Raw genomic sequence first — 17,056 nt, 5'->3', positions numbered from 1 at the left:
TAGGTCTCTTGCAGTCAGATTCAGGTGAATTTATAATGGGGAACAAAGAAATGGCAGACCAGTTAAACAAATACTTTGGTTCTGTCTTCACGAAGGAAGACACGAATCACCTTCCAGAAATACTAGGGGACCGAGGGTCTAGTGGGAAGGAGGAACTGAAGGAAATTCTTATTAGGCGGGAAATTGTGTTAGGGAAATTGATGGGATTGAAGGCCGTTAAATCCCCGGGGCCTGATAGTCTGCATCCCAGTGTACTTAAGGAAGTAGCCCTAGAAATAGTGGATGCATTGGTGATCATTTTCCAACAGTCTACCGAATCTGGATCGGTTCCTATGGACTGGAGGGTAGCTAATGTAACACCACTTTTTAAGAAAGGAGGGAGAGAGAAAGCGGGTAACTATAGACCGGTTAACCTGACCTCAATAGTGGGAAAATGCTGGAATCTATTATTAAAGATGAAATTGCAGCACATTTGGAAAGCAGTGATGGGATCGGTCCAAGTCAGCATGGATTTATGAAAGGGAAATCCTGCTTGACAAATCTTCTAGAATTTTTCGAGGATGTAACTGGTAGAGTGGACAAGGAAGAACCAGTGGGTGTGGTACATTTGGACTTTCAAAAGGCTTTTGACAAGGTCCCACACGAGATTGGTGTGCAAAATTAAAGCACATGGTATTGGGGGTAATGTACTGACGTGAATAGAGAACTGGTTGGCAGACAGGAAGCAGAGAGTCGGGATAAATGGGTCATTTTCAGAATGGCAGGCAGTGACTAGTGGGGCTCAGTGCTGGGACCCCAGTTATTTACAATATGCATTAATGATTTGGATGAGGGAATTGAGTGTAATATCTCCAAGTTTGCAGATGACACTAAGCTGGAAGGCGGTGTGAGCTGTGAGGAGGACGCTAAAAGGTTGCAGGGTGACTTGAACAGGTTAGGTGAGTGGGGAAACGCTTGGCAGATGCAGTATAATGTGGATGAATGTGAGGTTATCCACTTTGGTGGCAAAAAATTATCGGAATGGCGCAGATTAGGAAAAGGGGAGGTGCAACGAAACCTGGGTGTCATGGTACATCAGTCATTGAAAGTTGGCATGCAGGTACAGCAGGCGGTGAAGAAGGCAAATGGTATGTTGGCCTTCATAGCTAGGGGATTTGAGTATAGGAGCAGGGAAGTCTTACTGCAGTTATACAGGGCCTTAGTGAGGCCTCACCTGGAATATTGTGTTCAGTTTTGGTCTCCTAATCTGAGGAAGGACGTTCTTGCTATTGAGGGAGTGCAGCAAAGGTTCACCAGACTGATTCCTGGGATGGCAGGACTGACATATGAGGAGAGACTGGATCGACTGGGCCTGTATTCACTGGAGTTTAGAAGGATGAGAGGGGATCTCATAGAAACATATAAAATTCTGACGGGACTGGACAGGTTAGATGCAGGAAGAATGTTCCCGATGTTGGGGAAGTCCAGAACCAGGGGCCATAGTCTAAGGATAAGGGGTAAGCCATTAAGGACTGAGATGAGGAGAAACAACTTCTCTGAGTTGTTAACCTGTGGAATTCCCTACCGCAGAGAGTTGTTGATGCCAGTTCATTGGATATATTCAAGAGGTAGTTAGATATGCCCTTACGGCTAAAGGGATCAAGGGGTATGGAGAGAAAGCAGGAAAGGGGTACTGAGGTGAATGATCAGCCATGATCTTATTGAATGGTGGTGCAGGCTCGAAGGGCCGAATGGCCTACTCCTGCACCTATTGTCTATGTTTCTAATGTTAGAAAGTGTAAGGTCATGCACTTTGGCAGAAAAAAATCGAAGAGCAAGTTATTTTTTAAATGGAGAAAAATTGCGAAGTGGTGCAGTTCAGCGGAACCTGGGTGTCCTGGTGCATGGAACATAAAAGGATAGTATGCAGGTACAGCAATTGATCAGGAAGGCCAATAGAATCTTGGCTTTTATTACAAAGGGGATGGAGTATAAAAGCAGGGAAGTCTTGCTTCATATGTCAGTCCTGCCATCCCAGGAATCAGTCTGGTGAACCTTTGCTGCACTCCCTCAATAGCAAGAACGTCCTTCCTCAGATTAGGAGACCAAAACTGAACCCTTTTGGTTTCCATCGTTAAGAAAGGATATAATTGCTTTGGAGGCAATTCAGAGAAGGTTCACTCGGTTGATTCCAGAGATGAGGGGGTTGACTTACAAGGAAAAGTTGAATAGGTTGGACCTCTACTCATTGGCATTCAGAAGAATGAGGTGTGATCTTATCGAAATGTATTAGATTATGAGGGGGCTTGACAAGGTGGATGCAGAGAGGATGTTTCCACTGATAGGGAACTAGGGGGCATAATCCTAGAATAAGGGGCCGCCCATTTTAAACTGAGATGAGGAGAAATTTCTTCTCTGAGGGTTGTAAATCTGTGGAATTCGCTGCCTCAGAGAGCTGTGGAAGCTGGGTCATTGAATAAATTTAAGACAGAGATAGACAGTTTTTTAACCGATAAATGAATCAGGGGTTATGGGGAGCGGGCAGGGAAGTGGACCTGAGTCCATGATCGGATCAGCCATGATTGTATTAAATGGCGAGCAGGCTCGAGGGGCTGTATGGCCTACTCCTGCTCCTATTTCTTATGTTCTTATGTTTCTGGATATGACCCGAGTTGATTTTGTGCCCAGTTAGTTAGTTGATTATTCAAATTTATATTTATCAACCATAGAAATTTATTTTCCATCCTATCTCTGTTGGGGCTCTTTAAAAGGGTGATCTGCAACTAATCCTACTGCTTTGCTCTCTTTCTCCCCCCTCCATAGCCATGAATCTGCTTTCAAATATTTTTCCCTTACAAGATGCAATTATCTATGCCTCTTCCAATTACTCCCTATTGCAAAGCATTCCATTCTGCAATAATACCCTGAATAATTTTTGTGTACAGCATCTTAGGAGACAATAGACTTCATAGAATCATAGAGCACAGAGGAGGTCATTCAGCTCATTGTGCCTGTGCCAGCTTTTTGAAAGAACTATCCAATTAGTTCCATTCTGCTGCCCTTTCCCCATAGCCCTACAAATTTCTCCTTTCCAAGTATATATCCAATTCCCCTTTGAATCTGCTCCTACCACCTTTTCAGGTAGTGCATTCCAGATCATAACCACTCGATGCATAAAAAAAATTCTCTTAATTTCCCCCCTGGATTTTTCACCAATTATTTCTTATGTTCACAGAAGATGTCAATTCTGCCCATTGTGCATGTGCCAGCCCTTTGATAGAGCTATCCAATTCATTGCAGACACTACATTCCAGATCATTAGAACTTGCTGCATAATTTTTTTTCCTCTGGTTCTTTTGCAAATCAACTTAAATCTGTGTCCTTTATTTACTGATCCTCCTGCCAGTGGAAACAGTTTGTCGCTATCTACTCTTTCAAAACCCCTCATAATTTTGAACACATGTATTCCCCTTAACCTTTCCTGCTCTAAGGAGAACAATCCCAGCTTCTCTAGTCTCTTCACATAACTGAAGTCCCTCATGCCCAGTACCATTCTAGTAAATCTCCTCTGCACCTTCACCAAGTCCTTGACATTCTTCCTAAAGTGTAGTGTTCAAAATTGGACACAATACTCCAGCTGAGGCCTAACCAGTGTTTTATAAAAGTTTGCTTTTGCACTCTGCCTCTTTTATAAACCAAAGATCCCCTATGGTTTTTTAACAGCCTTCTCAACTTGTCCTTTCACCTTCAAAGATTTCTGTATGTGAACCCTCTGTTTCTGCACCCCTTTAAAATTGTACCATTTAGTGTACATTGCCTCTCATGCTTCCTACCAAAATACTTCTGTGTTAAATTTCATCTGCCACGTGTCTGCCCATTTCATCAATCTGTCTAAGTCCTCCTGAAGTCAGTTACTATCCTCCTGCTTACTGCAAACTTTAAATTGTGCCCTGTATAAGCGGCCAGGTTATTAATATATATCAAAAAGAGCAGTAGTCCTAATATCAACCCCTGGGGGACACCACTGTAGACTTCCCTTCAGCCTGATAAACTATTGTTCACCACTACTCTCTGCTTTCTGTCTCTTAGACAATTTTGTACCCACTGTTACTGCCCCTTTAAATGCATCGGCTTCAATTTTGGTAACGACTCTATTATAAGGACATAAGAAATAGGAACAGGAGTAGGCCATACGGCCCCTCGAGCCTGCTCCGCCATTCAGTAAGATCATGGCTGATCTGATCATGGACTCAGCTCCACTTCCCCGCCGCTCCTCATAACCCCTTATCCCCTTATCATTTAAGAAACTGTCTATTTCTGTCTTAAATTTATTCAATGTCCCAGCTTCCACAGCTCTCTGAGGCAGCGAATTCCACAGATTTACAATCCCCTGAGAGGCGACCCCTTATTCTAAGATCATGCCCTCTATCTAGTTCTAGTCTCCCCCATCAGTGGAAACATCCTCTCTGCATCCACCTTGTTAAGCCCCCTCATAATCTTACACATTTCAATACAATCATCTCTCATCATAAGTCAACCCCCTCATCTCTGGAATCAACCTAGTGAACCTTCTCTGAACTGCCTGCAAAGCAAGCATATCCTTTCCGTAAATATGGAAACGAAAACTGTATGCAGTATTCCAGGTGTGGCCTCACCAATACCCTGTATAGCTGCAGCAAGACTTCCCTGCTTTTATACTCCATCCCCTTTGCAATAAAAGCCATGATTCCATTGGCCTTCCTGATCACTTGCAATACCTGCATACTATCCTTTTTTGTTTCATGCACAAGTACCCCCAGGTCCGGCTGTACTGCAGCATTTTGCAATCCTTCTCCATTTAAATAATAACTTGCTCTTTGATTTTTTTTCTGCCAAAGTGCATGACCTCACACTTTCCAACATTATATTCCACCTGCCAAATTTTTGCCCACTCACGTAGCCTGTCTATGTCCTTTTGCAGATTTTTTGTGTTCTCCTCACACTTTGCTTTTCCTCCCATCTTTGTAACGTCGGCTACGTTACACTCAGTCCCTTCTTCCAAGTCGTTACTATAGATTGTAAATAGTTGGGGACCCAGCACTGATTCCTGCGGCACCCCACTAGTTACTGGTTGCCAACCAGAGAATGAACCATTTATCCCGACTCTCTGCTTTCTGTTAGTTAGCCAATCCTCTTTCCATGCTAATATGTTACCCCCAACCCCGTGAACTTTTATCTTGTGCAGTAACCTTTTATGTGGCACCTTGTCAAATGCCCAAATACACCACATCCACTGGTTCCTCTTTATCCACCCTGTTCGTTACATCCTCAAATAATTCCAGCAAATTTGTGAAACATGACTTCCCCTTCATAAATCCATGCTGACTGCCTGACCGAATTTTGCTTTTACAAATGTCCTGCTACTGCTTCTTTAATAATGGACTCCAACATCTTCCCAACCACAGATGTGAGGCTAACTGGTCCATAGTTTCTGCTTTTAGTCTGCCTCCTTTTTTAAATAGGGGCGTTACATTTGCAGTTTTCCAATCTGCTGAGACCTCCCCAGAATCCAGGGAATTTTGGTAAATTACGACCAATGCATCCACAATGCCTGCCGCTACTTCTCTTAAGACCCTAGGATGCAAGCCATCAGGTCCAGGGGATTTATCTGCCTTTAGTCCCATTATCTTACTGAGTGCCACCTCCTTAGTGATTGTGATTGTGTTAAGTTCCTCCCCCCCCACCCCCCCCATAGCCCCTTAACTATCCACTGTTGGGATATTGTTAGTGTCCTCTACCGTAAAGACTGATACAAAATATTTGTTCAGAGTTTCTGACATCTCCATGTTCCCCATTACTAATTCCCCGGTCTCGTCCTCTAAGGGACCAACATTTACTTTAGCCACTCTTTTCCTTTTTATATACCTATAGAAACTCTTGCTATCTGTTTTTATATTTCATGCTAGTTTACTTTCATAGTCTATTTTGTGGTACTTTATCAAACGCCTTTTGAAAGTTCATATACATGTCAACTACACTTTGTTCATCAATCTCCTTCGTTATTTCATTGAAGAATATTCTCTTTACTTGATCTCCAGCTCCACCGTATGCAAACACCTACTCATCGCGAATTCTATTCCACACAAAGACCCACATACTTATTATCACATATGTTCTTGTTCACCAGTGATAAGTCGGTGACATTTAAAAAAAACATGAAAACATCCATTTTATACATATTTAGTTGCTTGTAAGATAATCAAACCTGATCTAATTTCCTGGTTTAAAATGATTAAGACATTAACCAGGATTTTATTTGGTGACCAAATCTACTTCAATGTTTGATTAACCATTACAAGAATGACTACACTTCAGAATATACTTTATTGGCTGTAAAGCACTTTGGGACATTCTGTGGTTGTGAAAGGTGCTTTTTAAATGCTAGTCTTTTTTTTAAAACCTTCCTCTTTGACCAAGCTTTTTGTCACTTGTCTTAATATCTCCTTGTGTGGCTTGGTGTCATATTTTGACTTAATAATCCTCCTGTGAAGCGTCTTGGGACGTTTTACTTTGTGAAAGGCGCTATATGAAATGTGAAATTCTCTACCGCAGAAAGTTGTTGAGGCCATTTCGTTAGATATATTCAAAAGGGAGTTAGATGTGATCCTCACGGCTAAAGGAATCAAGGGGTATGGAGAGAAAGCAGGAATGGAGTACTGAAGTTGCATGATCAGCCATGATCATATTGGATGGTGGTGTAGGCTCGAAGGGCCGAATGGCCTACTCCTGCACCTATTTTCTATGTTTCTATATAAGAACATAAGAAATAGGAGCAGGAGTGGGCCATTTGGCCCCTTGAGCCTTCTCCGCCATTTAATAAGATCATGGCTGATCTGATCATGGACTCAGCTCCACTTCCCTGCCTGCTCCCCATAACCCTTTATTCCCTTACATAAATGCAAATTGTTGTTAAGTGACATGATTTAGAAGAGTTGTGTCTGAAGGTGACTGGCATTGCCCAAGGGTATCCTGTATTATTTGTTAATAGCAATCTCCGAAAGGCGAGAGGCAATGACTTTTAAACAGAACACCAATCAAAATCTTCAAGTGAGCACTTCCTGGGTTATTATTATTGCCAGAAAAAGGGCAGCAATCATAAAGGAAGGACAGAAATGAATCAAGCAACATCCATCAGCAACACTGTTATTCTGTGACTTTGCTGTGACATTGCAGTAATACATGATTGTGACTGAACAAAATATTCATGCTGTTTAAATTCAATTTGTTTGAATTCATCATAATATAGATTTGCATTAGAACAGATTCCTAGGTCTTAACACAAAATAGTGTGTACACATTTAGTCAATCAGATTGAGAAAGATTAAGCCAAAATTTTCCATGAGGTTAATAAGATTGCATAGGGTGTCCTCTGCCATGAATATTGAAGGTGTCATTAAATGGCTATTTTGTTGAAACTAAATCAGATATACCTAATTATAGCTTGAGTGCAGAATAATTAGATTTCTTTACTCTATTTCAGTGATCTTCTTCAGTACATGACCTGTGGTCCTGCTGTTGCATTGGAAATTTTGGGAGACGAGGCTGTGTCTGCTTGGAAGAAGTTAATTGGATCTTCAGATTTAAACAGAGCACAAAATGAAGCCAATGTCCAGGAACTTTATGGGATTGACAACATCAAGAATAATATTCATGGCTCTGAATGTGCTGCAAGTGCAGCTCAAGTAAGTTTTTTTTTGTGTGGGGTTGGGGTGGCGGTTAAAAGAAAATTGAACTGAGTTGGGTCTTTAATCCCTGCCATGTTTAACAGTCTAACTCATACATGTATGCAAGTAGGCTGGTGAAATTGATATACATTTTTCTGAGACAGATTTATTTAGTCAATAGTTCTTTCAGTCTTAAAAGTATGAATGAGCCTATTTAAATACCAGAAATGCTGGTTTAGTCATTTAATTATTGAACTTGGGTTTTACTTTATCTTATGGTTAAATTTAGTTTGTCAAAAATTGTTTAAAATTTCTTGCCTGTTGATTGATTCAAAAAAGTGTTTTAAGTATGTCTTTCTAGTACTTAATTTTAAATCTTACAGTGCCGCAAATAAGTTTACATACTGAGCCCTGTCAGGCTATAAGGGCCACCGTTGAGCTTATTCCCTTCATGTATTCAACCAATGCAAACATGTAAATCTTTACAATCTGCATGAAAAACTGGTCCATTCCAGAATGGACTGTGGGAGCTAGGAGAAAGGAAACAAAAACTAATAAGTAAAAGATTTTAAAGTTAGAAAAGGTTTAGAAAAATGGGTTACATTGACTGGAAGGAGTAAAATTAAAATTAATAAAAGTAAGACATAGAATAGGGGAGAAAAGGACAACAGGGCGAGCTAAGCTTTTAGTTAATTTTGAAAAATGATTTTACTTTGGGATAAATGCAGTTATTATGTACTGAAATAAGAGACTACTTCAAATTCCAAGATATCAGGATAGTAGCCCTGGACTTGTCTGCTGATCCTTTCACTCGCATGACAAACCATTTGAGATTCAAACAGAAAAAATAATAGCTATTAGCATCCTAGAATCATAGAATAATATAGCATAGGGAACCAAGGGATATGGGGATTCATTTCAAGCACTGCATTCCAGATCATCATAACTCGCGGCATAAATTTTTTTCCTCTGGTTCTTTTGCCAGTCACCTTAAATCTGTGTCCTCTGATGACTGAGCCATCAGCCACTGAAAACAGTTTCTCCCCATTAAAATCATTCATGATTTTGAACACCTCTGTCAAATCTGCGAACCTTCTCTGCTTCAAGGAGAGCAACTGCAACTTCTCTAGTCTCCACATAATTGAAATCCTTCAACTCTGGTACCATTATAGCAAACCTCTTCCCCATCCTCCAAGTCCTTGACATCTTTCCTAAAGAGTGGTGCCCAGAATGTACACATTACTCCAGCTGAGGCCTAACCAGTGTTTTTTAAAGGTTTAGCATAACTTCCTTGCTTTTTATACTCTCTTCCTCTATTAATAGAGCCAAAACCCCCCATATGCTTTTCTAACAGCCTTCTCAACTTGTCCTGCAACCTTCAAAGATTTGTGAACATACACCCCCAGGTCTCTATGTTCCTGCACCAATGTTCCCGGCTGCGTAGCTGTCTGGAGCTCCCTGGCAGGCTGCTTGCTGGCTTTACAATAGGAAAAACAGCACATGCACGGGAATTTGAATGGGTCACGCAGCCCGTTAAAGGGGTCGTGCATCCCCCAAAAATTTAAGGGAACATTGTCCTGTAACCCTTTAAAATTGTACCTTTTAGTTCATATTGTCTCTACTCATTCTTCCTACCAAAAGTCATCACTTCACACTACTCTGCGTTAAATGTAATTTGCCATGTGTCTGCCCATTTCACCAGTCTGTGTCCTCTTGAAGTCTGTTGCTATTCTCCTCATTGTTTGCTACATTTCAAGCTATCTGCACACTTTGAAATTATGCCCTCTATATCCAAGTCCAGGTCATTAAAACATATCTCAGAAGAGCAGAGCACCTAATACTGACCCCTGGGGAACACCACTGTACACACCCCTCCAGTCTGCAACGCAATTGTTCACCACTACTCTCTGCTTTCTGTCCCTTAGCAAATTTTGTATCCATTCTGCCACTGTCCCTTTAAGCCCATAGGTTTTAATGTTGCTAACAAGTTTCGTGGTCCATCCCAATTTGCCAAGGAATAAATGTTTCTCAGATCTCTGATTGGCTGGCCTTTCAGAATAATCTACAAGGAGGCCCTTCTACCTGAAAGGAATAGTCAGATCTGACACAATGATATCCAGAGCTTCAAGCTAATGGCACAGCTCTAGCGAGGGTCAACTTAAAGGAAATAGAGTTTCAAGAGTTAGTTGCAATAATGATGCATGATTCCAAGAAATCCTGGACTTTAAAGGCTTACAATTACCCTGTGAGCTCTTGGTTCACTGGTGCTAAGAGAATTGTTTATCTACTGTTTTCAGCTTTTGTGATATCCTGTATTTCTGTCCTTAGCTCTTCACCTAGCTTTCTCAATTAAAAAAAAAAACAGCTTGGATATTAACTCCATGATGATGAGGGTGGGGGGGGGGTGGGCGGCGAAGGGAATTAAATCCTAAAAAATGGAGAACGGGTCCTCAACCCGTTGTGTATGCACGCGTTGCTGTTTTCATAGTAACAGTTTTCGAGCTGGCTCCAGAAGTTAAGTGCTTTTTATAGTACTCATAGTGAGCCAGAAGGAGCAGGAATGCTCCCCCCGGACCCTCAAGGAAGCCTTCGTCTTTTTCTGTCAATCGCTGCCTCTCTACAGCCTCTGCCGCGATATGCAGCCTCTTTCCACCCCCGTCCCTCCAGCCCCGATTTATAACCTGCCCTACAACTGCTTGGAGCCGTCCCCAAGTCTGCAGCCTCCTGCCACTGGTTTTCCGCCCGGTAGCCTGTCAATTTGGTTTGCTGTTGAGCGGGAAACGGAAGAAAATAATTCTAATGAGGTCCTGCCGTTAAATTCGGCAGGTCCTCCGTGCCCCCAGCCTTGCCGGGTTACTCTTGCACTACTGCGTTCCCTGCACCCTCCCTGTAATTATTGGGGCTCATGTTTCAACACTTTTAATATATTTTGAAAAGCTGGGATCAGGTACTCTCTCAGACTGTTGCGAGTTCCTATTGTTTCCATCTCATCATTATCATCTATCTTTGTAAGAGACAACAGTGGGGAAGCATGGTGTCTTGGTTCATAATGGTGTTATTGATATTAAAATTTACCTTATAAGGGGCTTGAATCTGGTTCTGAGAAAATGAATGATGAAACCTTATCAGCCTATAGGTATCTGTGAAATTTAGTTTCTTCCACTCAGGATTTTGCTCGTCTTTCTCGCACTAGGAAAATTAGTGAATTGTACACATGGTGGTTGAACCATCATGCATCTTCTTTGACAACCAGTGCCTAATAATGGGCTCAATTTTCCTCAATTATCTGCACTGTTATTTTTAGAGTAAATTAAAATCTCCAAGTTTCCCCAAAGTTTCTGCGCTAGCGTAATTCACTTAGGTAGGATTTTTTTTTAGGATACGATTTTTTTACCTCATTGGGGGCGTAACCTGCCACCCGTGCCAATTCTGGTCATTTAAGAAAGTTTGGCCAGCTCTGATTTACTCCAATTTTCTTAGGACGGCGTATGCGGCCACTCTAGAAAAACCTTCTGGACAGTTAACAAAATCAGCTTAGGTAAGAAAATCAGCACAACAGATGCAGTTCCACGCCCGGACAACAACAGCAGAGAGGGGGTGAGGGCTTTCGGCCAGGGTTAGGAACAGCACCCGGCACTGGGAGGGGAGGGAAGCCTTAAGATCAGAGTTAGGAGCAGCACTCGGCATCGGGAGGGGAGGGAAGCCTTTCATCCAGAGCTAGGAGCGGCACTGGGAGGAGGGAGACCCTTCGGCCAGGGCTAGCAGCGGCAACCGGCTCCGGGAGGCCTTTTGACCAGGGTTAGGAGCGGAGTGGGGGGGATAGACTTGTCATAAACACTTTAATAATTTAATGATGGAATGCTGCTGCAAGGTGCTTGTGCAGGTTGCTGTGAGCTGGCCAAAATGTGTTGTATGTTTCACTTTCCAGCCTCAACCCGCAGTGTGTCCCTCGTTACCCTGCCAACCCGATCTTTTTGGCGCAGATCTTAGGCTCCACCCCCAAAGCTAAGTGAATAATTCAAACAGGGAAAGTTGGATGTTTTTTTTGGTGTAGTTGGGCCCCCCAAAAATTAGCGTAACTCTTCAAGTACATCGAAAAACGGCTTTGGGAAAAATTGAGCCCATGCCTCATTTTAGCCATTTTTTTTTGTTAAGCTCCAATTTAAATGTTTGGGAAAAAAATACACAAGCAGAGGAATATGTTTATGATTAGAAATCTTACTAGCTCATCCTTTTATGTTGGTTTGTGCTGTTTCAGCAAGGCATGAAATTCCATGCAGCCTATATTGCATAGTAAGGTAAAGGGTGCAATTTCTAGCTTTTTGATCTGGAAAATGTGTGAATGATGTATTGCAATACCACTATGCACATTTTTTTTTAAAGAAATAATCAATGCATGAGGTTGAGAGCCAACCTGAAATGAGAGCCGATCTGAAATAACAGATATTAGATAGATGAGATATATTCCTGTAAAATGGAAGCGGAGCATTCAATTGTTGCTGAATTTCCTGAGAATGAGGAGTAGTTGCAGAAGTCTTGATGGTGTGTGTAAAACCTTAAATGATGTCCGACAATTTAAAGTAACTTGTGTCTCTCAAAAATATCGTAAAACTTATGTTTGCATGGAGGAGGAGGGACAAGCAAATGGCTGTATTTGACAAAGAGGCAACTGTGGGTGCTTTTGAAGGTAAAGGAAAAAGGGAGGGGAAAACCTGTGGCTGTGTGTAGGGAGGAACCAAGAAGGAAAAATTGTCCTTTTTTATCCACGTAACAATTTGTACTGTGGAGGATCAGTGGAGTCCCCGCCCCTGATCCTCCCGCCCAGTCAAGTCCCTGCCTCCCGCCCGAATCAGAACTGCCAGACCGGAAGTGTCATTCCGATCATGTTGACCAATCCAAGCGGCCCTGTCCTGAGCGGCAGCGGCCCCTGTGAAATTTCAAATCCTGTTTTGTTTCATGTTTTACGACTCCGATAAAGCCAAGAGGGCGTGGGGGGAGGAGAGAGAGAGAGAGACCTGGGGGGGAGAGAAAGAGAGACCTGTGGGGGGGGGGGGGGTGGAGAGAAAGAGAGACTGGGGGGGAGGGGAGAGAGAAAGAGACGGGGGGGGGGGGGGAGAGAAAGAGACGGGGGGGGGGGGAGAAAGAGAGACACGGCGGGGGGGGGGGGGAAGAGAAAAAGAGAGACTGGGGGGGGGAGGAGGGAGAGAAAAAGAGAGACTGGGGGGGAGGGGGAGAGAAAAAGAGACGGGTGGGGGGCAGAGAAAAAGAGAGACTGGGGGGGGGAGGGAGAGAAAAAGAGAGACTGGGGGGGGGGGAGATAGAAAAAGAGACGGGTGGGGGGGAGAGAGAAAAAGAGAGACTGGGGGGGGGAGAAAGAGAGACTGGGGGGGGAGGGAGAGAGAGAGACTGGGGGGAGGGAAGAAAGAGAGAGAGACGAGGGGGGAGAAAGAGAGAGAGACTGGGGGGGGAGAAAGAGAGAGAGACTGTGGGGGGGGGGGGGAGAGAGAGAGACTGGGGGGGGGGGGAGAGAGAGAGAGACTGTGGGGGGGGGAGAGAGAGAGACTGGGGGGGGGGGAGAGAGAGACTGTGGGGGGGAGAGAGAGACTGGGGGGGGGAGAGAGAGACTGGGGGGGAGAGAGAGAGAGACGGGGGGGGGAAGAGAGAGAGAGACTGGGGGGGGGGAAGAGAGAGAGAGAGACTGGGCGGTGGCGAAGAGAGAGAGAGAGAGAGAGACTGGGGGGGGGGGAGAGAGAGAGAGACGGGGGGGGGGGCGAGAGCGAGAGACTGGGGGGGGGCGGAGAGAGAGAGAGAGAGACCGGGTTGGGGGGGGGGGGGAGAGACTGGGGGTGGGGAGAGAGAGAGAGACTTGGGGGGGGAGAGAGAGAGACTGGGGGTGGGTGCGGAGGGGGGGGAAGAGAGACTGGGGGTGGGGGGGGGGGGAAGAGAGACTGGGGGGGGGGAGAGGGAGAGACGGGGGGGGGGAGAAAGAGACTGGAAGGGTGGCAGAGAGAGAGAGAGCATTGAGGGGAGGGGGAAGAGAACCTGGGAGGGAGGGAGGGAGAGAGAGAGTGAGTGTGGGGGGGGAGAGGAGAGAGAGAGTGTGGGGACGGGGGAAGAGCTTGGGGTGGGAGGGAGAGAGAGTCTGGTGGGGGTGGTGATGGGGGAACGTGGAGGAGAGAAGAGAGAGAGTCGGGGGGGGGGGGGAGGAGGAGAAGAGGTAGAGCCTGAGGGGGATGGGGAGAGAAAGAGAGAACCTGAGGGGGTGTGGTGGAGTAGAGAGAGTCGGGGGGAGAGAGAGAGAGAGCACGGGGCGTTGATGGCGAGAGAGAGAGCGTGGGGGAGGTAAAGAAAGCCTGGGTGGTGGGCAGAGAGGGAGCCTGGGGTGGGAGGGAGAGAGAGCCTGACCGGGGGTGGGGGAGGGAGAGAGGGAGTCTGGGAGGTTCGGAGGGGAGAGAGGAAACTCTGGGAAAATGGATCACTTTCTTACAACCCCCTACAAGGGACATCGTTGGAGTGGATGAAATCCAGAAGTCACTACACTGTTACTAATCACCATTCCCAATAAACCTGTTAACAATCTGTATACAATGCCTCATCTATGGTTGGGGGTGCGAGGTGGGGGGAGTAAGATCATGCGCTGGTGTAAGGAGGGACTTCGGATGCCGCACTTGCGCTGGGAGAAGGCACTTTGGCTGGGGGAAGGCAGCACTTGCGCTGGGGGGTAAGGGACTTTGGTGGTGGGGGGACACACACTTGTGCTGGGGTAAGGGACTTCGGCTGGCACTTTGTGACTTCTGGGGAGATCTATCCTCTGTGGCTTCTGGAAATCAAAGTGGATAGAGTTACAATTTGCGAAGTCAGTGACAACTTGGGATGGGCGGTTCCAGTTACACATTCCAGAGAAACTTCAGGGTGTGGCTTATCCTCCAAGGGGACCAATCGGAGACCAGGAGCGGTCATTTTTACTGTAGAAATAAACGTGTCCTTTTTTATAGGCCCATTAGCGCTCCCGGAGGACGCAGAAAGTCCCGGCCCCAGCTGCTTCCCGCCTGCATTTATGGCACAGGGCAATTTCCTTCCCCGCCCCCCCCGGGGCAGTGTGTAGTTTTGTTTCAAAATAAGCGTGATTCTGAAGCACATCACTGCATGAAATTGTGGCCCATGGGGAAAAATGTGTGATTATTCCTGAGTCTATTTATATACACAGGGAGCAAGTATTTTATGCAGATATGACGAGAGAATTTTGTCCATTCAGGCAGCTGTTAATTTCTTTTAGGACAAGAATTTGGGTCAACCTATCTCTACATACAGATTGTCATTTTTGTAGTGAACTGTATCTCTATCTGCTACTTCCTGCAGTGTGAGCCCTATAGAGGAAATTTAGGAGCTTATTCTGCTCATATAAGCATTTCTTGGATCAACATGCAAATAATTTTCCTAAAGGCTATCTGCAAGACAGCAACATGGAGCAGTATATGTGCTTTTATCAAAAATAATTGTTTTATCTTGACCTCTTAAAAACAAAAAAAATGCTTCAGTATTGCTGCGCTCCAAAGAGGACAGAACATGTTGGTCATCAGAGCACACCAGAAGTACTTGTCTTATTTTGGTATGTGGAGATTTGACAACTGAGAATGTTTAATAACTTGTTCTTTTCAACCGTAAACATTTTTTTTTTAATCCTCTTTCCTGGGTTCCATGTGTTCTTTTTTTTATGGCAGAGCTTGGATGTGCCGTTTATTGCTCTGTTTCTGTTCTCTTACTGTTGATTGATATCCCAGTGCCTTTTCTGATCAAAGAACCAATAGTGCATCCCTGCACAAGGGTCTATGTGAAAGAATGGGGAAAGATCCCCTAATGATAGCGGCTCTTATTTGTATGTGGATGTTTGTCTTCTTTAAAAGTGTGAGGTGTATTGTAACTATGATTGAAGTTGTCCAAATTTTGAAGTTAGTATTTCTTTCAAAATATGAGAAAAAAAAGCTCCTTAGATACAGGTCAAGTAACTATACATGCCAACCTGTACTTTGAATGTGCTGCTGACCAGTGGAGTTGATCAACGGCAGAATCATTTTCTACAGAAGGATTGCTGCTAGTTGGAGAACAAACAAATCAAATCAGGTCATTAATTGTGAATAGGAGTGCACCACGACCATAGATCTTTTGTTTGCTTCCTAGCCACAAGTTGCCAGATGAGGAAATTTCAGTGGTATTTGACAGCTATGCAAAAATAGAATAGTTACCAAATGATGGATTGTAAACTGCAGCCAAAAAAGCCTTTCTCGCCTTGAGAATTATTTCCTTCAAAAGAGATTCAAAGATGCTTTGATCTAGATCTTTGGAGGGAGGCTTTGAGCCAATGCTTAGAATGTAAGGCAACTTTACCATCATCTCCCCATATTTCTGCCAATGACTATGACTACAGCTTCTTTTGAAGTCTGTGTCATTAAGAATGAATCACATCCACTATACAAGAATTCATACAGCTTTAGTAGCAGCAAGACAATGCTATTGTCTGGAGTCCATGTAAACAACAACAACCTGTATTTATATAGCACCTTTAAGATTTTAAAACTTCTCAAGGCACTTCGCAGGAGCGTTATAAAACAAAATTTGACACCGAGCCACATAAGGAGCTAATGGGGCAGATGACGATAGGTTTTAAGGAGCGTCTTAAAGGCGGAAAAAGAGGCAGAGTGGTTTTGGAAGGGAGTTCCAGAGCTAAGGGCCTTGGCAACTGAAGGCATGGCCACCAATGATGGAGCGAATTAGGGGAGCCTAGATATCTTAGGTGTGGGGGTGGGGGTTGTGGAGCTCCAGGAGATTAGAGATAGGGAGGGGCAAGGCCATGGAGGGATTTGAAAACCAGGATGAGAATTTTAAAATCGAGGTGTTGCTTAACTGGGAGCCAATGTAGGTCACGGGAGCCAATGTAGGTCAGCGAGCACGTGGGTGATGGATGAACAGGACTTGATACGTGGTTAGGACACGTGCAGCAGAGTTTTGGATGATCTCAAGTTTACGGAGGGTAGAACGTGGGAGGCCGGCCAGGAGTACGTTGAAATAGTCGAGTCTAATGGTAACAAATGCATGGATGAAGGTTTCCGCAGCAGATGAGCTGAGGCAGGGGTGGAGTCTGGTGGTATTCCGGAGGTGGAAATGGGTGGTCTTTAGTGATGGCGTGGATTTGTGGTTGGAAGCTCATTTCGGGATCAAATATGATACCAAGGTAGATTAGGCAAAGTAGATTTAAGATTTAAGATCTGTGTGTCAGTTCACTGACAGACATAGCCAACTTATTTGAGGCCAGATCATAGGTCAGATCCTGCTATGCACTTGGGATCCCTCTTTCATAGGAATAAGGGGGAGGTCAT

The 17,056-nt window shown here is 44.3% G+C and overlaps 1 protein-coding gene across 6 annotated transcripts in view; it reads left to right on the top strand.

The window, feature by feature from the left end:
- The window catches only part of nme7 (NME/NM23 family member 7), a 337,368-nt gene that overhangs the window by 72,291 nt on the left and 248,021 nt on the right, over positions 1-17,056 (top strand). For all 6 annotated transcript variants that reach the window (XM_070893470.1, XM_070893467.1, XM_070893471.1 and 3 more), the window contains exon 5: positions 7,499-7,700. In XM_070893470.1, the coding sequence (XP_070749571.1) occupies positions 7,499-7,700 (202 nt within the window). The remainder of the gene's footprint in view (positions 1-7,498; positions 7,701-17,056) is intronic.

Source organism: Pristiophorus japonicus, chromosome 11 (assembly GCF_044704955.1).
Source record: "Pristiophorus japonicus isolate sPriJap1 chromosome 11, sPriJap1.hap1, whole genome shotgun sequence".
Taxonomy (NCBI): Eukaryota; Metazoa; Chordata; class Chondrichthyes; family Pristiophoridae; genus Pristiophorus; species Pristiophorus japonicus.
The sequence above is the reverse complement of the archived record's forward strand: the minus strand, read 5'-3'. Positions and strand labels throughout refer to the sequence as shown.